Genomic DNA, 24,227 nt, shown 5'->3' on the forward strand with positions numbered 1-24,227 from the left:
TCATAGATTTTCTGTGCCTTTTCTCTAATGTGCACAGCATTGAAGGAGGTGTGAGAGGGAAGGGAGTGGTGTTCACACTTTCTGGCTCCCTTTCCCCATGGTCTCACCAGTTCTGAAACCCTAGATGCCACTGAGTAAGCATGCAATCATTTCACCCACTTGCTATCTGAACACTTTGGGAGCTGTTGAATCTGAGAAAGCCCTGACTAAAGAAAAGTATATACAGTCTTCACTCCCTTTCCTTGAAGATTCTGCTTCTTATACTCTATTCATGGCCTATTATATCTTGTCTGTTTTCTTCCACTTAATGTCTTGAGTTGGAACACTATCCTGGCTCCTCCCAATTTACTTAACACATGCCTCAGGCTGTTAGATGTCCAAGACTTTGTTTACAACCAAGGGGTTTACAGTGAGGGCAGTAAAAAATACAAGCAAAGAAAACATTTTATATGCTTTATGTGCTACAGTGTGGTCTTTTATAGCATCTGATTAAGCCTTGAGATGCCATTTAGTAGATATTTTACTGAGGGACAGGTAACAATTTCAGGGCTACTCTTCCAACAGGGTCTTCAGGGACTATTCTCCAGTAGCTTCCCAGCTGTGAGACCTTCTTTCTGTATTTATAGTCATCAATTCAGAAAAGATCTATAAAATAGGTGGTGGCTGATATGCATAGGTTGGTATTCTAAAGAGCAGGAACTGGGTGGAGAATTTTTTAATCAAATGAACAGACTGACTTTGTAGGTTTGTTTTTAAAGACAAGGTTCCATGTATCTCAGGTTCGCCTCTTAATTCACTTTGTAGCTGACTATAGCCTTGAACTTTTGGTCATCCTGTGTCCACCTCTTGACTGAGGTATGAGTCACTATTCCCAGTATTATACGCTGGTGATTGAACCCAGGGCCTCATGTACTCTGCTAACTGAGATACATCCCAAGCCTGGATTTTTGAAGATGAAGTCCACATACCTTCATTCCTTGGTTAAATTTGATGTTTTTCCTTCATTAGGCTTGCCCACCTGTCAGTATGGATGTGTGTGCCCTAAGGATACAGCTTTTCATAGGACTGAAAGCCATCTGCCATTTTAAAAACCACATCATACTTCTGACCAAGGCAGACACTGAAGCCATTTCAGAGAAAAGAGAATCACCCAAGAGACTTCTGTAAGTATTCTGCTAGCCCCACACATTTCTGCCAGTTTCTGGAATGAAGTGTAACTGGTATAATGTGTATTTGTCTTAGTTTTATTTTTTTTAAATTTAAACTCAGAATGATCAGATTGGTGGCTTTTCCAGAGAAAATAAAGGTACAATTATCTCTAAAATATTGTTTACAATTAAACTTGGAACTTTTATAAGAAATGAATTATAAGATAGTTCCAGTAGCTGTCACCTGTACTGTGGATAAGAATATAAAAGATGGAATTATGGGGATAGACAGAATGCCTAATGTTAATCCTGGCCACAAAAATCTTCCCTGCTTTTCTTCTTTGGCATTTCAGTACTTAAATTTTTATTCAAAGGTCATTTTTATGTTATAAAAGAGCTTATTATATTTTTATATTAAAGAATAATTCATTTTATATTAAAGAAAAAACACAGAAAAAGTAAGAGATGACACTTTAAGCCAACTCACACTTATGTATTTCAACATTTCCCAGTGATGTAAATGCTTTACATGTTGTTTCTGATAAGATTTTGTGGTCCCTGACATGCTAGACTCATGGACACCACAATGAAGAGGGATCGGACATGAGGATTGTCAAAGCTGTTAGGTGTGCATGCCCCCAAATAGAGGAGCTTAGTCTTGGAGAATTGGAAACAAGTTGGCTTACCTGTATATGACAGTAGTAAATGCTACTACTGTGTAATGTGTAAATGTGAGGTGATGTGAACTATGAAAATTGACTATGTGTATAGCTAAATACCAAGGAAAATTAAATGAAAGTGATGTCATATTTGTATTATTTTATAGTACCCAATATTTACAGGAGAAAACTGTAGTTTATTAATAACTTGTCTCCTAAGTCTGATTCTTTTCTGTTCTAGAAAAGATGCCAGTGTTAGGAGAAGAATCTCCCCCATAGCTGAGGCTGGATGGAACCTGTATATTGTGAATACCATTGCACCACTTCAGCTATACAAAGAAATGGTACCTTTTCAGACATCTGATTCTTTTTCATAGAAATTTAGAGTAAAATTGAATGTAAGAGATTGGTTCTAGACAGATATGGCTCTTGTTACTGCCCAACCTCTGTCCCTTGTATTTCACTATGAAATCTCAAGAGAGGAAAACAAAATAGATCTAGTTAATTATGCATTCAGTTTGCTGCATCAAGACAGCTTTTAGGCTCCATCAGGACAGTCAAGCATGTTTTCACAGCTTTTGGCTTTTCAGAGGCTCCTTACTTATACTCTCTCATAGAGAGGTCTACTGAACTAACTTAAGCCATTGACTTTGAGTCCTAGTGTGCTGCTTATTTTGCCACAAACGCATTCATAATCTTCCTGGCACACCTGTTCATTTGTAAGAGCGGGGTGTCAAAGTTTCCCAATATTAGTGTGTGCAGCTTGATGTGCAATTTAAGCTTTAGTAATGTTTCTCTTGCATATGTAGGTGCCCTTGTCTTTGAGGAATAGATGTTCAGAATTGAGACTTCATCTTCATTGATTTTCCTGTGATGAATATGAAATGTCTTTCTTCATTTCTCTTAATTACTTTTAGTTAGATATTGGGATAGCTACAACAGCTTTCTTCTTAGGTCCATTTGATTGGAAAATTTTTTCCCAACCCTTTGCTCTGAGGAAATGTCTGTTTTTGAGGTTGAGGTGTGTTTCTTATATGCAGCAGAAGGATGGATCCTGTTTTGCTATCCATTCTGTTTGTTTGTGTCTTTTTCTAAGTTGAGTCCATTGATATTAAAGTATATTAATGACCAATGATTGTTAATGCCTGTGATTTTTTTGGGTGGTGATGTGTGTGTTTCCCTTCATTAGGATTTGCTAGTGTGGGATTATTTTTTGTTATATATGTTTTATTATATGTTATATATAATATATATTAATATATATGTTGTTATTGTATGTTTTTGTGGGTATAACTAACTTCCTTGGGTTGGAGTTTTGTGGTACAGCTAACTTCCTTGGGTTAGTGTTTTCCTTCTAGTGCTTTCTTGTAGGACTGGATTTGTAGATAGGTATTGTTTAAATTTGTTTTTATCATGGAATATCTTGTTTTCTCCATCTACAATGATTGAAAGTTTTTTTGAGAATAGTAGTCTGGTTTGGCATTCATAGTCTCTTAATGTCTGTCCAGGACCTGGCTTTCAGAGTCTCCATTGAGAAATTGGGTGTTATTCTGATGTTTCTGCCTTTTTATGTTACATGGTCTTTTTCCTTTGCAGCTCTTTATATTCTTTTTTTTATTCTGCATATTTTGTGTTTTGATTATTATGTGGTGAGGGCACTTTTTGGTGGCCTAGTCTATTTGGTTTTCTGTAAGCTTCTTGTATCTTCATAGGCATTTCCTTCTTTAGGTTGGGAAATTGTTTTTTCTGTGACTTTGTTGAATATATTTTCTGTGCCTTTGAGCTGGACTTCTTTTTCTTCTATCCCTACTATTTTTAGGTTTGGTCTTTTCATGATGTCCTAGATGGTGTTCTGGATATGGTATGACTTTGTTGACTTCATTATTGTCTTTGACAGATGAATCTATTTTCTCTATCATATCTTTATTGGTTGAAATCTTTCTTCCATCTCTTGCATTCTGTTGGTTATGCTTGCATCTTTAGTTCATGTTCGTTACTCAGATTTTTCATTTCCAGTATTCTCTTGGTTTGTGTTTTCTTGATTGCCTCTATTTCAATATTCAAGTCTTGAACTGTTTCTTTAACCTGTTTGATTGCTTTTTCTTGGCTTTCTTTGAGAGATTTATTGATTTCTTCCAATTTTTTTGTATGTCCTTTTTATTTCTTTAAGGGCATTTTTCATTTCTTCTTTAAGGGTCTCTAACATCTTCATAAAGTGATTTTTAAGATTGTTTTCTTCTGCTTCCTTTGCATTGGGATGTTCAAGTTTTTCTTTTGTAGGAACACTAGGTTCTGGTGGGGCCAATTGTTCTTTTAATAGTTGGACGTATTCTTGCATCTCATCTACCTGTCTCTCTTTTTTTCTGTTTTCTTTTATTTTTTAAATTTATTTATTTATTAAAATTTCCATATTCTCCCCTCCTCCCATTTCCCTCCCACTCCTTCCACTCCTCCTACACCCTCCCTCTCCAGTCCTCAGAGAAGTCAGGGTGCCCTGCTCTGTGGGAAGTCCAAGGCCCTCCCAACTCCATCCAGGTCTAGGAAGGTATGTATCCAAACAGACTAGGCTCCCATAAAGCCAGTACATGTAGTAGAATCAAAACCCAGTGCCATTATCATTGGCTTCTTAGTCAGCCCTCATTGTCAGCCACATTCAGAGAGTCTGGTCTGATCACATGCTCGTTCAGTCCCAGTCCAGCTGGCCTTGGTGAACTCCCATTAGATCAGTTCCACCGTCTCAGTGGTTGGACCAACCCCTCACGGTCCTGACTTTCTTGCTCATGTTCTCCCTCCTTCTGCTCCTCATTTGGACCTTGGGAGCTCAGTCCAGTGCTCCAATGTGGGTCTCTGTTTCTATCTCCATCCATCGCCAGATGAAGGTTCTGTGGTGATATGCAAAATATTCATCAGTGTGGCTATGGGACAAGGCCAGTTCAGGAACCCTCTTCTTTGCTGCCCAAGGACCTAGCTGGGGACATCCGCTTGGACACCTGGGAACCGCTCTAGAGCCAAGTCTCTTTCCAAACCGAAAATGGCTCCCTTAATTAAGATATCTTCTTCCCTGCTCCTATACCCACACTTCCTCCATCTCAGCCATCCCATTCCCCAAGCTCTCCCCAATCTTCCCCTTCTCTCTTCTCTCTCCTCATCTCCCCTTCTTCCCCCCCCATCTGCACCCCCATGCTCCCAACTTTTGCCCAGTGATCTTGTCTACTTCCAATATCCAGGAGGATAAATGTATGTTTTTCTTTAGGTTCACCTTCTTATTATTTAGGTTATCTAGGATCACGAACTATAGACTCCGTGTCCTTTGTTTATGGCTAGAATCAATTAATGAGTGAGTACATACCATATTCATCTTTTTGGATCTGGGTTATCTCACTCAGTAAAGTGTTTTCTATTTTCATCCATTTGCATGCAAAATTCAAAATGTCATTGTTTTTTACCGCTGAGTAGAAGTCTAATGTGTATATGTGCCACACCTTCTTTACCCATCTCTTCCTCAGTTGGTGCAGGCAGTAACTTTTCCTTTTGATCCTATAGTTGCAGTCCGTGTCTGTTTCTCAGAGATACTCACTTGGAGCCATTGGTGCAGTAGCTGTCTCTGTCTCAGGGAGCCGCGGAGGTCCTGGGGGATGGGTGGGTTTGGCGGCAGAGTGGGGCTTGTAGATAACAGGGTTTGATGGTGAGACGGTAGAGCTGCCTTCCTGCAGAAAGCTTTCCTGCCGAGGCTAGTGCAGCTGAGATAGGCGTGGGAGGGGCTCTGGCTTTTGCCCAGGAGTCTAGGGCCTAGGGACTGGGCTGTCCAGCTGGGAGACTGGTCACTCACCTCTTGGTCTGCTTTGTGCAGTCACTGTCTGTGTCTCAGGGAGCTGCTGAGGTTGCGGGAGATGGGTGGCTTTGGGGCAGAGTGGGATTATAGGATCCTCTCAGTGGGTGGTAAGCAGGTTGCCTTTTGGTCTGCTCTGTGCAGTTTCTGTCTGTGTTTCAGGAAACCACTGAGGTCACGGGGGATGGATAAGTTTTCCGTGTATTTTCCTAGTATATGAAATTATGGAAGCAGGTAATGACCATTGTTGCCTCACTGGTGATGTCAGTTTTTGTAATATAGTTAAGGATTGACTGACTTGTTTCTGATACTTATCAGTTTTGTCCTGGACAGTGTTGGTTCTCATCTAAAAGTGACTCCTAAAGTCTAATGATGCCCATGAAGAAGGTTAGCCAGTGATGGTTTTTGTATGCCCACTGTGAATATGGAAATAGATGTCATTGTTAGTTACAAGGTGAAATTTAGGGGATTGTGGAGAAAGAAAATACCCTGCTAAGGCCCTATTAAAGGGCCAGATTAGGTATTTTTGCCAACTTGACACAAACTAGAGTTATCTGGGAAGAGGAATCACATTAGAGAAAATTCCTCCATCAGATGGGCCTGTAGGCAAATTTGTAGGGGATTTTCTTGATTGTGATTTATATGGGAGGGCCAAGTTCCATAGGGCAGTGCCATACCTGAGCAGGTGGCCCAGAATAGTATAAAAAAGCAGACGGAGGGTACTGAGATCTGCAGTGATGGATCAGTGGTTTAAAGCACTTAGGGAAAGCAAGTTCACTTTTCAGCATCTGCATTATGTCTTGTAACTATCCAAAACTCCAGCTCCAGGGGATCTGATGTGGCACCTCTTCTGACCTACAGGCATCCATGGAGTACATAGATATACATGCATGCAAAACATTCAAACATCCATATACATAAAATTAAATAAGTTAGTCTAAAAAATAGAAGGAGGAGGAGAAGGACAAGAAAACAGGCTGACCAAGCCTAAGCAGTGTTCTTGCTGGTCTGCATTTCAGTTGCTGCCTCCAGGTTTCTTCATTGGCTTTCATTAGTGATGAACTGTGTGATGGGTAAACAAAATAAATAAACCCTTTCCTTCCCAAGTTGCCTTGGATGGTGGTGCTTTATCACAGCAATAAAAAACAAACTAAGATAATATGCAACCACAGATTTAGTTACTTTTTGTGTTTATATACCTATATATTAATTTTATTAACAAAATATAATGAAGTTCTTTTTTCATTTTTTTATTAAATTATATAATTTTATAAATTTTCACCTCCTCCTCTCCTCCCATTTCCCTTCCTCTCCCCCTCCCCCTTCCCCCTCCCTCTCCAGTCCAAAGAGCAGTCAGGGTTCCCTGCCCTGTGGGAAGTTCAAGTTCCTCCCCCATCCATCCAGGTCTAGGAAGATGAGCATCCAAACAGACTAGGTTCCCACAAAGCCAGTACATGCAGTATAATCAAAACCCAGTGCCATTGTCCTTAGCTTCTCAGTCAGCCCTCCTTGTCAGCCATGTTCAGAGAGTCCGGTTTGATCACATGCTCCTGATGTTCCAGTCCAGTTGGCCTTGGTGAGCTCCCATTAGATCAGTCCCATTGTCTTGGTGAATGGACTCACCCCTCACGGTCCTGACTTCCTTGATGATGTTCTCCCTCCTTCTGCTCCTCATTTGGACCTTGGGAGCTCAGTCCAGTGCTCCAATGTGGGTCTCTGTCTCTATCTCCATCCAACGCCAGATGAAGAGTAGGGACAGGGTGAGGAATTGGCGATCTTTCTTCAGCAACACTAGCTATTTGTCTTCTTGTTTCAGGTACACTACAGTAACACCTATAAGACTGTGAAAACCCAGAGCTGTATCCACTTGCTTAGTGAGGCTCATCTGCTAGTGAGAGCTGCCCTGATGGAGAGCAGTCGACTGGAGCCTGCAGAAAAAGCAGAGCTTTTAGAAGCTTTTAAGGAGAGCTGTGGACACCTTGGAGACTGTTACAGCAGGTCTGTGTGGCCTTTGAAGCCTTGTTATAGAATTTTACATGTACTTACCAGGGTTTTTATTTCTGGGAGTTGGCTCACTTTTTTTAAAATTTATTTTACAATCATTTCTTAAATGCATGTTGAGTGTCAGGTACTGTGGTATAGATATACGAAGTGAATATGACCTGCCCAATGTCTTGAAAGTGTCATAGTTTGTTAGAGAAATAGTAAACCTACTACCAAACTCTGAATTTGCAGGGTGGCTTTATTTATTTACTTTATTTATTTTCTTTATTTTATAGTATATTTATTTTCAGGATTTGAGGGGCACATGACCAGAGAGAAAGACCTGAGATAGCTTTAATACTTGTTTCTTGTCTGTTAGCTTGAGGGAGGCGTGTCACTGAAGCAGTCTGATGTTTTAATATCAGTAATCCGTGCTCTCTTGATATCACAAAGGAACACTACAGTCAATAGAGATTTTTATTTCTGAGAACCATGTATATAAAAGTTTTTGTAATCAGTTGTTTTACAGGCCTACTTAACTTGGGCAAATGATAAGAAATGACTGAAATAGGCTATGCTGAACCATAAATGCCATTATTTTAGAGGCATATTAAATGTTAAAATTCATGCCGGTTAGGGTTGTGGTGTACATCTTTAATCCCAGCACTCAGGAGGCAGGGGTAGGTAGATCTCTGACACTGAGGTCCACCTGGTCTACAGAGTGAGTTACAAGATTACAGGAGAGCCAGAGATATACAGGGATACCCTGTCTTGAAAAACCAAAAATGAAAATTAAAATTCACTTGATGAATGATTGCTTTTCCACCTTAATCGTGTTCAGAAAAAAAGAAACTGCAGATTAGAGTGACTTTAAAAATCAAATATGGTTGCTTTGGCAGCAGGAAAGCATCGTGAGTATGATTTCTTTTAAAGCATTATCTGTGTTCTTACTAACTGTGTTAAGTAGATAACCTACAAATACAAATTTGAAGCCTTTTAAAATTTCCCTCTTTAGGCTTGACACTGAGCAATCCCATCTCGCCTTGCCGTACTATAAGATGTCTGAATTGTCTCTGGCTGAAGTTTTGGCCCGTGTGGACTGGACGGAAGACAGTGAATCACAGAAATATGAGAGAGGATTAATATTCTATATTAACCATTCACTTTATGAAAACCTGGGTGAAGAATTAAATGAAGTGAATATATTTTCCTATACTGTTACAGCTTTGTTTTTAACTTTTTATTTTAATAATTTCTTTTAGTAAATAGTATTTAGAACTTAAGTTCCAAATACTTTTTTCTACTTCTCCACTAAAAGAAAAAAATCAGCATGTTCTTTTCTCCTTTAATGATTTTAGAATTACAACTTGGACAAAAGTTTAGGGGTCACCTTCTCCTATTTCCTTAGTATTTAGCATGGAGGTGTTATCTATTGTGATTGAGGGACCTGCCCAACCATAGTGACATCCATTTCCGAAGTGAAAGATAGAATCAAGTCCTGCCTTCCTTTTTTTCTTTTTTTAACTCTATTTGACTTATTTTTCAAGTGTCCAAAACATTATTATAGATTATTTTTAATCCTTTCTGTGTTTTAAGCACAGTTGGATATTGCAATACCATATACTTGGAGATTTGAAGGGGAGTAAAATTTCTTTTGAATTACATTAGAGCATATTTTTGAACTAAGTTGTAGTTTTTAAATTGTAGACTTTTTTTTTGGTTTTTCAAGACAGGGTTTCCCTGTAGTTTCTAGAGCCTGTCCTGGAACTAGCTCTTGTAGACCAAGCTGGCCTCGAACTCAGAGATCCGCCTGCCTCTGCCTCCCGAGTGCTGGGATTAAAGGCGTGCGCCACCACCGCCCGGCTAAATTGTAGACTTTTGAATATAATAACATTTTTCCTGTGTGAATGAAGTTGAAATGTTGGTCACAAATTGGTATATATTTTCCCTGATTTTTTTTCATTGCATCTCTGCAGACAGATCATGTCATCTCGTTTCTAGTTTCCCAAACACTGTTTCTGAATCATAACTTATATTGTTTATCTGTTGACTTTGTATTTATACATTCCTTTTTTTTCTGATTATACTGCTTTCCATTGGCTAACCCTTTATTCTTTGTTCATACTTGTTAAAGGAACTAGCAGCAAAAGTAGCTCAAATATTTCATGTGGCTGAGCCGAAGCAACTGCCCCATGTCCTCTGTAGTCCCTCTATGAAGAATATTGATCCTTCAACTGCCTTGCATTATTTAATGAAGCTGGATACAGACAAATCTTCACCAGTCTTAGTGACCTTGACCAAGGCAGCAGTGGCCTTGAAAATGGGAGATCTTGACCTGTACACAAATGAAATGAAGAGCCATTCAGAGGTAGAGTACCAGGCCTGGTGTTGGCTACAGTCAGAGAGGATTGGAGGTGGTCCCAAGGCACTTGGCTTTCTTCTGTCTTCTTTGTACCTCGTGACTACTTTTTTCTTTTCTTTTTGAGTTAGGATTTTTCTGTTTAAATGCACTGGCTGTCCTGGAACACGCTCTGTATACAAGGTTAGGCTTAAACTCACATGCCTCTGCCTCCTGAGTACTGGGATTAAAGGTGTAGGACATCACTCCAGGCCTACCTCATGGTTTCTTAATAATAGATAATAGACAGTATTAGATGAGGACTACTCTAAGTGGGATTTTAGACTGGCAAATGAAACAAAAGAAAAATGACTGATAAATATCAGCAGAGGCTTTCATCATCTTAGTATCACATATATTCAGAATATTATGTTTGATACAGAAGAGTATAAGAGCAGTACCCACAGTTGACAATTAAAGTAAGTGTAAGAGACAGTGTGTTCACTGGAAGCACAATAGGGTTTTGAGGGCTTTTTAGTATAGAAAGAAGGATATTAACTGTAAATGATAGGAATCTAATAGGTCAAAAATGCTCTCCACTCAGGAAAACCACAAGTGACACCATGGAGTAATGGATATTTAAATGGTGCACCAAAGGAAGAAAGGTTATTTATTTATCTATCTATCTATCTATCTATCTATCTATCTATCTATCTATCTATCTATTTATTTATTTTGAAAGAGGGATCATTTAGGACAGAGGCCAACGATGTTAATCACTTAAGGTGGGGACGAAGGATAATTTTGCACTCGTTTTCCTAGGCCTCTTCTAAATTGCTTGCATGGATTATTTCATTTTATTCTCGTTTAGTGCTGAGATCAGTGTTGTCACAACTGTTTACACACATGATAGCCCTGAGACCCAGAGCTAAAATTACTTGTCTCTGATTGCACAGTTGGTCAGCTTGAACTGTCAAGGTGACTTAAGAGCCCGGGCCTTGTTGTTAGTGCTGCCTGCTAGGTCAAATGTTTCCAGTATAAACATGTCTTCTAAAACAGGGGAAAGACGTCATTATACCAGGAGACAATTTGCTATGATAAGAAGTCAGCACCGGGGCATCTGCTTGGAAATGAGTAGAATTCTAAAAATCAGAGTTTTCTTTATAAAAATTTGAGAAGACTTAGGATATATATATGTGTGTGTGTGTGTGTGTGTGTGTGTGTGTGTGTGTATCTCCCTAATCTAAAACTCTTTAAAAAATAGAATATCTCTAAGTTTAGTTATCTATAAATTATTTACATAAGACAGCTAATAATCTCCTTCTTGGGATAAGAGGATAAAAATGGAAATAAAATGTTTACAGCTTTCCCCTGGATGCGTGCATTGGGATATACATGTGAACTGAGTCACATGCACTTTATTCCAACATTTCTTTCTGAACCTGAAGGTGAAGCTGCTGTATGGCTTCATTCTGGAACCTCAGCTGTTGATTCAACACTGGAAAGGACAGATTGTTCCTACTGAACTTGCAATTCACTTGAAGGAAACTCAGCCTGGATTGCTTCTGGCTTCAGTCCTGGGCTTACAGAAAAATGGTAAAATTGGAATTGAAGAAGCAGATTCTTTTTTTAAGGTTTGTCCAGTTAAAAATATAATTTCTCTGAATGACCTGATAGAAACCAAAGGAGAGTAGGGAATAGAACTAAAGTGAATTTTCATTCATCTTTGAAAGGACAGATTCTGTGTAATCAGTTTGTAATGTAAATATACAGATTAAAAGAATGTTTCTTCAAAACGTTCATGCACACAACCTAGAATATATATATCTTTGCTCTTGCCATGGCAGTCAAGCCAAATTTATAAGCTACATGACCACATGGTGGAACAATAGCTCTGTTTCACATCTGGCTCAGGATTTATGTTGGGTACCCTGTTTTCAAGGTGCTGTGTGGAAAGGATGAAGACACAATTCCTCAGCTTTTGGTAGACTTCTGGGAGGCTCAGCTTGTAGCTTGTCTCCCCAACATGGTTCTTCAGGACCTCTTCTTCAAGCTTACAACTCAGTACATCTGGAGGATATCTAAGAGGCAATGCCCTGATACCATACCATTGAGAACAGCAGAGGATTTGGTAAGATAATGAAATAGTGTCTTAAATGCATACATTGCATGGTGCAATAATGTGTTCTTAGCTTTGTTTTATTTTTGAAAGAGAAATCTAGAAAGAGAGAGATGCAGATGCTGTGTGCAGAGCCTAAAGGTCACTCTCAGGTATTCTCAGGAACTCTGTGCATTTCTTTTGTAACAAAGTCTCTAATTGACCTGCAGACTATCAATTAGGCTGTACTAGTTAGCATGAGAGCCCCAGGAATCTTCCCTTCTGCTTCCTCATCATTGAGATTACAAATGTGTAGTCATACCTGACATTTTTGTCGGTTCTTGTACTCAAATTCAGGTCTTCATTCTTGTGACATAAACACATTGCCTACTGAGGCTATCTCTCTAGCCCCTACCTTGTGTTTAATGCTTAGAATATACCTGAAGTTACCCACATTTTACATACTTTCCCATTCTAAAGAGCATCACCTTGGACTGCTAAGATGGCTTATCAAGTAAAGGCCTTTTCTGTCAAATTTCATCTAAGGGCTAAGCTCCGTCTTTAGGATTCACACTAGAAGGAGAGAACTGACTCCTGAAAGTTGTTTTCAAATCTCTACTTGCGTTTCAGTGCACCCACAAGCATACACCCATAGCACACACAACACACACACACACACACACACACACACACACACACACATAAATAAATAAATAAATAAATAAATAAATAAATAAATAAATATTTAAAGACTACCCCCTAGAAGCCAGGTGTCATGGCACACACCTTTAATCCTATCACTCAGGAGGCAGAGGAAAGTGGATGTCTATAAGGTCCGGGCCAGCCTGGTATACAAAGGGATTTTATAAGGTCCGGGCCAGCCTGGCCTACAAAGGGATTTCCAGGCCAGCCAGGGCTCTACAGGGACCCTACTCAAATTTCACATGCTCAAAATAATGAATATTCCTGTACTCCTCTATTCCCACCGTGCAGTGCCACAGTATGTGAAGGATGTTTCCCAGAACACTACCTCACCTGTACTTACTAGTGGAGGACTGAGTAAAGGGGGGGCTCTCTGAGGAATTTTGGAAGGCCTGAGGCAAGGGGCAGTAGCACTATGCTTCTGTTTCTTGTCAGTGGCACACTCAGCTTTAGGTGTGTTTTGGGCAGTTGTAGCAGCAGTTGCTACTCATCCTGCCCTGTTTTCCTCTTTCAGCCCAGTTGTCATGACTGCTATGCTTACTCTGCAATGACTGAAAAGGTCACTAGTATCATTTCTTAGACAAAGGATACTCAATGGGATCATATTAAGGCCTTACAGGGATGCTTTGTAATCCCCAAAACGATATAAATAAAACTCATTTCCACTGTTACCTTTAATTCTTTTTAAATATATGTGTTTTTTTGTTTGTTTGTTTGTTGCTGTTGTTGTTTTTTGAGACAGGATTCTCTGTGTAACAGCCCTAGCTGTCCTGGAATTAGCTCTGTAGACCTCAAACTCTATGGGCTCAAACTCACAGAGATCCACCTATCTCTCCTGAGTGCTGGGATAAAAGGCGGGTACCACTAATGCCAGGTGAATATATTTGTCTTATGAACAGTGTTATTCTTTGTTTCTAGAAAGCACTTCTGTGGAATATTTTTAAATTGCAAAATGTTAGGAAATAGTTATTGCAAATTATTTGGTGTGGAAGCAATGAGGCTGCAACCTTTTCCAGGGAAATACATAACAGTCTTTTTCCCCCAGGAGAGTATGTAACTGAGTCTGAGATGTGGCACAAGATTTTAATGAGTTGATGAAGAAATTGTTTGTTTTCCTGTTATTTTTGGCTTGTGATGCATTTCTGTAATTTTCAGATGAATGCCTGCAGTCATTATGGCTTAGTCTATCCATGGGTTCATGTCTTAACATCATCTGATTCCTTAGCCGATAAAAATTACACAGAAGACCTTTTGAAATTACAGGTAAAAGAATGTCTCTTTTACTTTTTAAATATGCAATATATTATACAATTTAAATATAATGTGATATCAAATGGCTTGGTAATTTAGAACATATCTTTTGGGGGCAAAAATCTATAGGCTTCTGCCTAGAATCACAGACAGATGTGGCGTCTGAGATGAGAGGCTGGTCTCACTGTAGGTAAATGGATAAGATTCGACACTGTGCAACTGTCCTCATTTTTAGGCCACATCTGAAAACACCCGTGAGAAATAAAAGTGTATAAATATAGGGATGCTTTGTAAGCATGAGTTTTGTTTAATGTGGCCTAACACAATTTAGACTTTTTACCCAAGCTACCACTACCATCAGTCTTATGAAAAATATGTCCACATAGCCAGTTTATCTCACCCCAGAAGAGAATTTTTCTAAAGAATTGTGGGACACAATTTATGGTATAGGAATTCTGACTGTAACTGTTTCTGCATGTGCTGTGGTAGGTCAGGCTGGGCTAAATGTGTATATCTTTTAATATTGCTTATTGGTCCAAGGACTGAATATAACTTTTGCCTTTCTTTTGTTTTGGTTTATTCACTCTAGCTGGCTACATATAGCAATCAATATTTCATATTAGGGATTCTCTAGATTCACAGATACTCTTGATAAATCAGGAGCATTGACCACTTGTGCCCTCCATGACTCCCGAGGCCTGATCTGACGGATGCGAGTAGCTCTTATGTGAGCCTGTCTTGTCTGCACAGCTCTCTTCTCTGTGGCTTCATGTCCAGTTGCTGAAGGCCTTGCATATGTTTCCTTATACCCAATGAATGGCCTTTATGCATTTTCATTATGCTTGATACCTTTAAGCTTTTGAATATAAAATTCCGATATAAACTTTGGGAATTGGTGTCAATGTGATTATTATTAATTTTAGAGCCAGCTGGTGAGTTAAGGATGGCTAGGGAAGGAAAGTCAAGAGGCTAGATTGTTAGGCTCAGACTTTAGGCTGTGTGGCCTACATCCTTCTGTTAAATCACCAGAGTTGGACATGGTGGCCCATGTCTGTAATTTTTTTTTTGTTGTTGTAAGTTTTTTTTTAAATTTTTTTCTCATATGTTTTTTATTAAAAATTTCCATCTCCTCCCCTCCTCCTCCCCCTACCCTCCCCTCCCTCCCACCCATATCCCCACTCCACCCCTCTCCAAGACAAAGAGCCATCAGGGTTCCCTTCACTATGTTAAGTCCAAGGTCCTCCCAGCTTCCCCTAAGTCCAGGAAGGTGAGTAACCAAACTGACAAGGCTCACAGTGAGCCCATCCATGCTGTAGAGTTCATGCTCATTGCCGTTGTCCTTGGTTTCTCAGTCCTCCTCCACTGTCGGCCACATTCAGAGAGTCCGGTTTGGTCCCCTGTTCCATCAGTCCCATTCCAACTGACTTGGTGGTCTCCCGTTAGATGTGTCCCACCGTCTCAGTGGGTAAATGCACTCCTGACAGTCCTGACTTCCTTGCTCATGATCTCCCTCCTTTTGCTCCACATCAGGACCTTGGGAGCTCAGTCCGGAGCTCCTATGTGGGGCTCTGTCATTTTCTCCATCTAATGCCAGGTGAAGGTTCTATGGTGATATGCAAGATATTCATGAGTATGGCAATAGGATCTGGACATTTCTGGCACCCTCTCCTCAGCTGCCCAAGGACCTAGCTGGGGGCATCTTCCTGGAAACCTGGGAACCCCTCTAGAGTCAAGTCTCTGCCAATCCTAGAATGGCTCCCTTAACTAAGATATATAATTCCTTGTTTCCATATCCACCCTTCCTATATCCCAACCATCCTATTTCCCCAAGCTCTTCCCATCTTCCACTTCACAATTTTCTCTCCCCATCCCCCCATCCCACCCCACCCGCATGTTCCCATTTTTTGTCCGGCAATCTTGTCTACTTCCAGTATCCAGGAGGATAACTATATGTTTTTCTTTGGGTTCACCTTCTTATATAGCTTCTCCAGGATTTTTTATGACTTATAGGCTCGATGTCCTTTATTTATGGCTAGAAACCAATTATGAGTGAGTACATCCCATGTTCATCTTTTGGGGCCTGGGTTACCGCACTCAGGATGGTGTTTTCTATTTCCATCCATTTGCATGCAAAATCCAAGATGTCATTGTTTTTTACCGCCGAGTACTACTCTAATATGTATATATTCCACAGTTTCTTCATCCATTCTTCCACTGAAGGGTATCTAGGTTGTTTCCAGGTTCTGGCTATTACAAATAATGCTGCTATAAACATAGTTGAACAAATGCTTTTGTAATATGATTGGGCATCTCTTGGGTAAATTCTCAAAAGTGGAATTGCTGGGTCCTGGGGTAGGTTGATCCCAAATTTCCTGAGAAACCTCCACACTGCTTTCCAAAGTGGTTGCACAAGTTTGCATTCCCACCAGCAATGGATGAGTGTACCCCTTACTCCATATCCTCTCCAGCAAAGGCTATTATTGGTGTTTTGGATTTTAGCCATTCTGACAGGTGTAAGATGATATCTCAACATTGTTTTGATTTGCATTTCCCTGATTGCTAAGGAGGTTGAGCATGACCTTAAGTGTCTTTTGGCCATTCGAACTTCTTCTGTTGAGAATTCCCTGTTCAGCTCAGTGCCCCATATTTTAATTGGGTTAATTAGCATTTTAAAGTCTAGTCTCTTGAGTTCCTTATATATTTTGGAGATCAGACCTTTGTCTCTTGCAGGGTTGGTGAAGATCTTTTCCCAGTCAGTAGGCTGCCTTTTTGTCTTAGTGACAGTGTCCTTTGCTTTACAGAAGCTGCTCAGCTTCAGGAGGTCCCATTTATTAAATGTTGCCCTTAATGTCTGTGCTGCTGGGGCTATATGTAGGAAGCGGTCTCCTGTGCCCAAATGTTGTAGAGTGCTTCCCACTTTCTCCTCTAAACAGGTTCAGTGTGTTCAGATTAATATTGAGGTCTTTAATCCATTTGGACTTGAGTTTTGTGCATGGTGATAGATATGGATCTACTTTCATTCTTCCACAGGTTGACATCCAGTTATGCCAGCACCATTTGTTGAAGATACTTTCTTTCTTCCACTGTGTATTTTTAGCTCCTTTATCAAAAATCAGGTGTTCGTAGGTTTGTGGGTTAAGATCCGGGTCTTCTATTCGATTTCTTTGGTCAACATCTTTGTTTTTATGCCAATGCCAAGCTGTTTTCAATACTGTAGCTCTGTAATAGAGTTTGAAGTCAGGGATGGTAATGCCTCCAGAAGGTCCTTTATTGTATAAGATTGTTTTGGCTATCCTGGGTTTCTTGTTTTTCCATATAAAGTTGATTATTGTCCTCTCAATCTCTGTGAAGAATTTTGTTGGGACCTTGATGGGGATTGCATTGAATCTATAGATTGCTTTTGGTAGAATGGCCATTTTTACTATGTTGATCCTCCCAATCCAAGAGCAAGGGAGATCCTTCCATTTTCTGGTATCCTCTTCAATTTCTTTCTTCAAAGACTTAAAGTTCTTGTCAAATAAATCCTTCACTTCCTTGGTTAGAGTTACCCCAAGATATTTTATGCTATTTGTGGCTATCGTGAAAGGTGATGCTTCTCTGATTTCCCTCTCTGCTTCCTTATCCTTTGTGTATAGGAGGGCAACTGATTTTTTGGAGTTGATTTTGTATCCTGCCACGTTACTGAAGGAGTTTATCAGCTGTAGGAGTTCTTTGGTGGAGTTTTTGGGGTCGCTTATGTACACTATCATATCATCTGCAAATAACGAAAGTTTCACTTCTTCCTTTCCAAATCGAATCCCCTTGATCCCCTTATATTGTCTTATTGCTATTGCTAGAACTTCAAGTACTATATTGAAGAGATAAGGAGAAAGTGGACAGCCTTGTCGTGTTCCTGAATTTAGTGGGATAGCCTTGAATTTCTCTCTGTTTAATTTGATGTTAGCTGTCAGCTTGCTGTAAATAGCTTTTATTATATTTAGGAATGACCCTTGTATCCCTAATCTCTCCAAGACCTTTATCATAAAGGGGTGTTGAATTTTGTCAAATGCTTTTTCTGCATCTAATGAGATGATCATATATTTTTTAATCTTCAGTTTATTTATATGATTGATTACATTGATAGATTTTCGTATGTTGAACCAGCCCTGCATCTCTGGCATGAATACTACTTGATCGTAGTGGATAATTTTTCTAATATGTTCTTGGATTCGGTTTGCCAGTATTTTATTGAGAATTTTTGCGTCAATGTTCATGAGTGAGATTGGCCTGTAATTCTCTTTCTTGGTTGAGTCATTGTGTGGTTTAGGTATCAGGGTAACTGTAGCTTCATAGAAGGAATTTGGCAACGCTCTTCAGTTTCTATATTATGAAATACCTTAAGGAGTATAGGAATTAGGTCTTCTTGGAAGTTCTGGTAGAATTCCGCATTGAAACCATCTGGTCCTGGGCTCTTTTTGGTAGGGAGGTTTCTGTTAACAGTTTCCAATCTTCGTGACCAACAGGACTATTTAGAGCATTTACCTGGTCCTGGTTTAACTTTGGTATATGGTATTTATCTAAAAAACTGTCCATTTCTTTTACATTTTCCAATTTTGTGGCATACAGGCTTTTGTAGTAAGATCTAATGATTCTCTGAATTTCCTCTGTGTCTGTGGTTATGTCCCCCTTTTCATTTCTGATCTTATTAATTTGCGTGTTCTACCTTTGCCGTTTGATTAGTTTAGCTAAGGGTTTGTCAATCTTGTTGATTTTCTCCAAGAACCAGCTTTTTGTTTCATTGATTGTTTGGATTGTTTTCTGTGTTTCTATTTTGTTGATTTCTGCCCTCAGTTTGATTATTTCCAGTTTTCTACTTCTCCTAGGTAAGTCTGCTTCTTTTATTTTTCAGAGCTTTCTGCTGTGCTGTTAAGTCACTGATAAGTGCTTTCTCCATTTTCTTTAAGTGGGTACTTAGTGCTATGAGCTTTCCTCTTAGCACTGCTTTCATCGTGTCCCATAGGTTTGAGTATGTTGTGTCTTGGTTTTCATTAAATTCAAGAAAGACTTTACTTTCTTTCTTTATTTCTTCCTTGACCCAGGTGTGGTTCAGTAGTTGACTGTTCAGTTTCCATGAGTTTGTGGGCTTTCTGGGGGTAGCATTGTTGTTGATTTCTAATTTTAATCCATGGTGATCCGATAAGATGCAGGTGGTTACTATTATGTTTTTGTAACTGTGGAAGTTTGCTTTGTTACCAAGTATATGGTCAGTTTTCGAAAAGGTTCCATGAGCCACAGAGAAGAAGGTATATTCTTTCCTATTTGGGTGGAATGTTCTATAGATGTCTGTTAAGTCCATTTGGTTCATTACCTCTATTAAGTCTCTCAATTCTCTGTTAGGTTTCTGTCGAATTGACCTGTCCGTTGGTGAAAGAGGAGTATTGAAGTCTCCCACTATCAGTGTGTTTGGTTTGGTGGCTGCCTTGAGTTCTAGTAATGTTTCTTTTAAATAAGTGGGAGCTTTTATATTAGGGGCATAGATATTCAGGATTGAGACTTCATTCTGATGGATTTTTCCTGTTATGAGTATAAAGTGTCCCTTTCCATCTCTTCTGATTGATTTTAGTTTGAAGTGAACTTTGTTAGAAATTAGTATGGCCACACCGGCTTGTTTCTTAGGTCCATTTGCTTGATAAACCTTTTCCCAACCCTTTACTCTGAGTAGATGTCTGTCTTTGTGGTTGAGGTGTGTTTCTTGTAAACAGCAGAATGCTGGATCCTGTTTTCATATCCAATCTCTTAGCCTGTGCCTTTTTATAGGTGAATTGAGTCCATTGATATTAAGTGATATTAATGACCAGTGGATGTTAACTCCGGTCATTTTTTTGTAGTAGAGTTTGTGTGTTTCCCTTCTTCTAGTTGTGCTGGTGAAGGGTTGCTAGATACCTGAGTTATTGTGGGCATTGTTGGACTCCTTGGTTTGAGATTTTCCTTCTATTACTTTCTGCAAGTCTGGATTTGTGGCTACGTATTGTTTAAATCTGTTTTTGTCCTGGAATATCTTGTTTTCTCCATCAATGGTGAATGCAAGCTTTGCTGGTATATTAGTCTAGGCTTGCATCCATGCTCCCTTAGTGTCTGTAGCACATCTATCCAAGCTCTTCTGGCTTTCATGGTTTCCATTGAGAAATCAGGTGTAATTCTGATAGCTTTCCCTTTATATGTTACTTGACCTTTTTCCTTTGCAGTTCTTAATATCTGTTCTTTATTCATGTTTTGATTATTATATGGCGTGGGGATGCTTTCTTTTGATCCAGTCTATTTGGTGTTCTGTAGGCTTCTTGTACCTTCATAGGAACATCCTTCTTTAGGTTGGGGAAGTTTTCTTCTATGATTTTGTTGAATATGTTTTCTGGGCCTTTGCGTTGTAATTCTTCTCCTTCTTCTACCCCAATTATTCTTAGGTTTGGTCTTTTCATGGTGTCCCTGATTTCCTGGATGTTTTGAGTTAAGAATTTGTTAGATTTGTTTAGTTCTTTAATCTGTGAATTTATTTCCTCTATAGTATCTTCAGAGTCCGAGATTCTTTCTTCCATCTCTTGTATTCGGTTGGAAATACTTTTCTCTGAAGTTTCTGTTCGTTTACTCAGAGTTTCCATTTCCAGTCTTCTCTCAGATTGTGTTTTCTTCAATACCTCCATTTCATTTATCAGGTCTTATACTGTTTCCCTTACCTGTTTGCTTGCTTTTTCTTGTTTTTCTTGTTTTTCTTGGGTATCTTTGAGAGATTTATTTATTTCGTCTACTTTTTTGTTTGTCATCTCCATTTCTTTATAGCAGTTTTTTACCTCCTGTTTAAGGTTCTCTATTATTTACATAAAGTACTATTTAAGGTCGGTTTCTTCTATATCTTCTGGGGTAGGGTGTCCAATTCTTGTTGTTTCGGTATGTCTGGATTCTGGTGATGTCATGTTGCCTTTCATGTTTTTGGAGGAGTTCCTGCATTGGCGCCTGCCCATCTCTTCCTTCAAATAGAGCTGGGAGGCGCTTGGTGTCCTAGACCAATCTTTGCTGTGACTGAATCTGGTTGGATCTCCCCAGTGCCAGAGGAGGACCTATTCCTTGTGTCACAATCTGAAGAAGCTCACACTCCCTTGCAGGAATCCTCAGACCTGCCTGGAGGCCAGAGTCTGACCCCTTTGGGTGGATGGCCTTAGTACAGGAGCAGGACACCTGAAAACACTGACAGCACAATCTGAAGGAGCCCGCACCCCTCCGCAGGAATCCTCAGACCTGTCTGGAGGCCAGAGTCTGACCCCTTTGGGTGGATGGCCTTAGTCCAGGAGCAGGACACCTGAAAACACTAGGGAAGGCTTGGGAAAGGCAGGGTCATGAGATACAATGACAAGCCTGCAGTGGGAGCTGGGGGGAGGTGATCTGTTCTCTCTTCCAGGGCAGGTTGCCCCAGGGTCTGCATTCACTCACCAGTCCAGATGGAATTCCAGGGCACAGGATCAGGGTTTCCAGGCAGCCCAGGGAAGCTGCCTGGACAAAAGGGCCAAGGTGGGGGCAGGACGGGATGGAATATCACACAGCGAACCTGACAGGACAATCTGAAGGAGCCAGCACTCCCTCCGCAGGAATGCTCAGACCTCGGGATGTTTTTTTTTTGATCCAGTCTATTCGGTGTTCTGTAAGCTTCTTGGACCTTAATAGGAATATCTTTCTTTAGGTTTGGGAAGTTTTCTTCTATAATTTTATTAAATATATTTTCTGGACCATTGAACTGTAATTCTTCTCCTTCTTTTATGCCTCTTATTCTTAGGTTTGGTCTTTTTATTGTGTCCCAGATTTCCTGAATGTTTTGTGATGAGAATTTGTTGGATTTGCTGTTTTCTTTGATCAGTGCGTTTATTTTCTCTATGGTATCTTCAGAATCTGAGATTCTTTCTTCTATCTCTTGTATTCTGTTGGTTATGCTTGTTTCTGTAGTCTCTGTTCGTTTACATAGATTTTCCATATCCAGCTGGCCCTCGGGTTGTGTTTTCTTCCTTGCCTCCATTTCAGTTTTCAAGTCTTGCACTGTTTCCATTATCTGTTTGATTGTTTTTTCTTGGTTTCCTAGGATATCATTTACGGATTTACTCAATTCTTCAAACTTTTTGTTATTCTTCTCGTCCATTTCCTTAAGGGAGTTTTTCACCTCCTGTTTAAGGGACTCTATTACTTTCATAAAGTCAATTTTTTCTACTTCTTCCTGATTAGTGTGTTCAAGTCCTCCTGTTATAAGTTCGCTGGGTTCTGGTGCTTTCATGTTGTTTTTCAAATTGTTGGAGGAATTCTTGCATTGGCGCCTGCCCATTTGTTCCTCTGAATAATCCCCTTTGGGTCTTCTTTTAGAAGTTCAATTCACCCCAATGAATTCAATTCACTCACCCCAATGAATGATGGATCTTCTGGTAGACAGGTCTCCTTGCTGGCCAAGTGGCTCACTGACAATGGGCCTACCTTGCTTCAGGTGGGCTATTGAAACAGGGGACCTCCCACCGGCCTGGGTGCACTCAATTCCAGGTCCCCTGCTCCCAAGCAGGCTGAGCTGTGGGATTTTGTGGCCCCAAAGACGGGAAGATGAGGGGGGGGGGGGGGGGGGGGGGGTTCTGGGTGCAATCTGGGAAGGGACAGGAAGAGAGAGGCAGTCCCATGTCTGTAATTTGGCACTGAGGAAGATGAGGCAGAAGGATCATGAGTACAAGTTCTGCCTCATTAATTTGTTAGTTAACCACAACAATCTATCACCAAAGAAGATTCTTTCACTGTCTCTTATTTTTAGATTCTGTGTGACACTGAAACTCCCATGTTAGGTTCTCATTTGTTCATTTTATAGATACTGTGTAAGAATGAGTTGTACAAATGTGGTAGGTAGCTTTGGGCCTTGTTTTCCAAAACACACAGAGCAGTGATGTCGTTAAACATTGTAATTGTACTATGCTGTGAAATTTCTACTGATAAAACTTCAAAGTACATTTATGATCACACTCAAAGGTATAATTCAGTGATCATTTAAAATCTCTGTAGGCAACAAAAGATGGATTTTTTCTGTTCAATTAATTTCATTCAATTAATCTTTCTCTTCTGACTGAGAAATTAAAGCCAATACTTAGTATTGAAAAGAGTTTCTTCGTTGCTATCATTTTGTTCTATTTTTTTCCTCTGTGTTATTTGTCCTATTTGGTGTTTCTGTAGTTATGACTTCATTTGTTTTTTTTATGTGGCATCTTGAATTTACTTACACTCTTCAGGACAAAGTATTGTTTCTAGTATTCTCTAAGGGGATAGCTTGGTAGACAATAATTCTTTTCAAATATTTATAGCATGAAAACTGATCTTTCTCTTTTAATTATGGCAGAGAGTTTTTCTGGGTGTTACCAGTAGTCTGGGTTGGCAATTGTGATCTTTTGGAGTGCATTGCACTCTTCTGGCTTTTTCTCTTGTATCTTCTTTCTTTCTTTCTTTATTTTTTTAATTAAAAATTTCCACCTCCTCCCCGCCTCTTATTTACCCCCCTCCCCCCTCCACTCCCCCTCCCACTCCTGTCCAAAGAGCAGTAATGGTTCCCTGCCCTGTGGGAAGTCCAAGTTCCTCCCCCCTCCATCCAGGTCCAGGAAGGTGAGCATCCAACAGGCTAGGCCCCTCCCAAAGCCAGTATACATAGTAGGATCCAAATCCAGTGTCATTGTCCTTGGCTTCTCAGCAGCCCTCATTGTCCGCCATGTTCAGGGAGTCCCACTTTATCCCATGCTTTTTCAGTCCCAGTCCAGCTGGCCTTGGTAAGCTCTGAATAGATCAGCCCCACAATCTCAGTGGATGGGAACACCCCTCGCAGTCCAGACTTCCTTGCTCATGTTCTTCCTCCTTCTGCTCCTCATTTGGGCTTTGGGAGCTCAGTCCGGTGCACCAATGTGTGACTCTGTCTCTATCTCAATCCATCGCCAGATGAAGGTTCCCTCACGGTCCTGACTTTCTTTCTCGTGTTCTCCCTCCTTCTGCTCCTTATCAGGACCTTGGGATCTCAGTCCGGTGCACCAATGTGGGGCTCTGTCTCTTATCTATGCATTGCCAGGTGAAAGTTCTATGGTGATATGCAAGATATTCATCAGTATGGCTATAGGATCTGGCTTTTTCCTACTCCCTCTCCTAAGCTGCCCATGGAACTAGCTGAGGGCATCTCCCTGGATACCTGGGA

At 40.1% G+C, this 24,227-nt stretch overlaps 1 protein-coding gene across 1 annotated transcript in view; it reads left to right on the top strand.

Annotated features, from left to right (window-relative positions):
* Positions 1-24,227, top strand: part of Hps3 (HPS3 biogenesis of lysosomal organelles complex 2 subunit 1) — an 89,521-nt gene that overhangs the window by 50,695 nt on the left and 14,599 nt on the right. Inside the window, 8 exon segments of the mRNA XM_038346931.1 lie at positions 1,009-1,163; positions 2,049-2,151; positions 7,453-7,634; positions 8,635-8,815; positions 9,754-9,987; positions 11,406-11,591; positions 11,900-12,088; positions 13,913-14,020. Of these exon segments, the coding sequence (XP_038202859.1) occupies positions 1,009-1,163; positions 2,049-2,151; positions 7,453-7,634; positions 8,635-8,815; positions 9,754-9,987; positions 11,406-11,591; positions 11,900-12,088; positions 13,913-14,020 (1,338 nt within the window).

The sequence above is a fragment of the Arvicola amphibius genome, chromosome 11 (assembly GCF_903992535.2).
Source record: "Arvicola amphibius chromosome 11, mArvAmp1.2, whole genome shotgun sequence".
In the NCBI taxonomy this organism is placed as follows: domain Eukaryota; kingdom Metazoa; phylum Chordata; class Mammalia; order Rodentia; family Cricetidae; genus Arvicola; species Arvicola amphibius.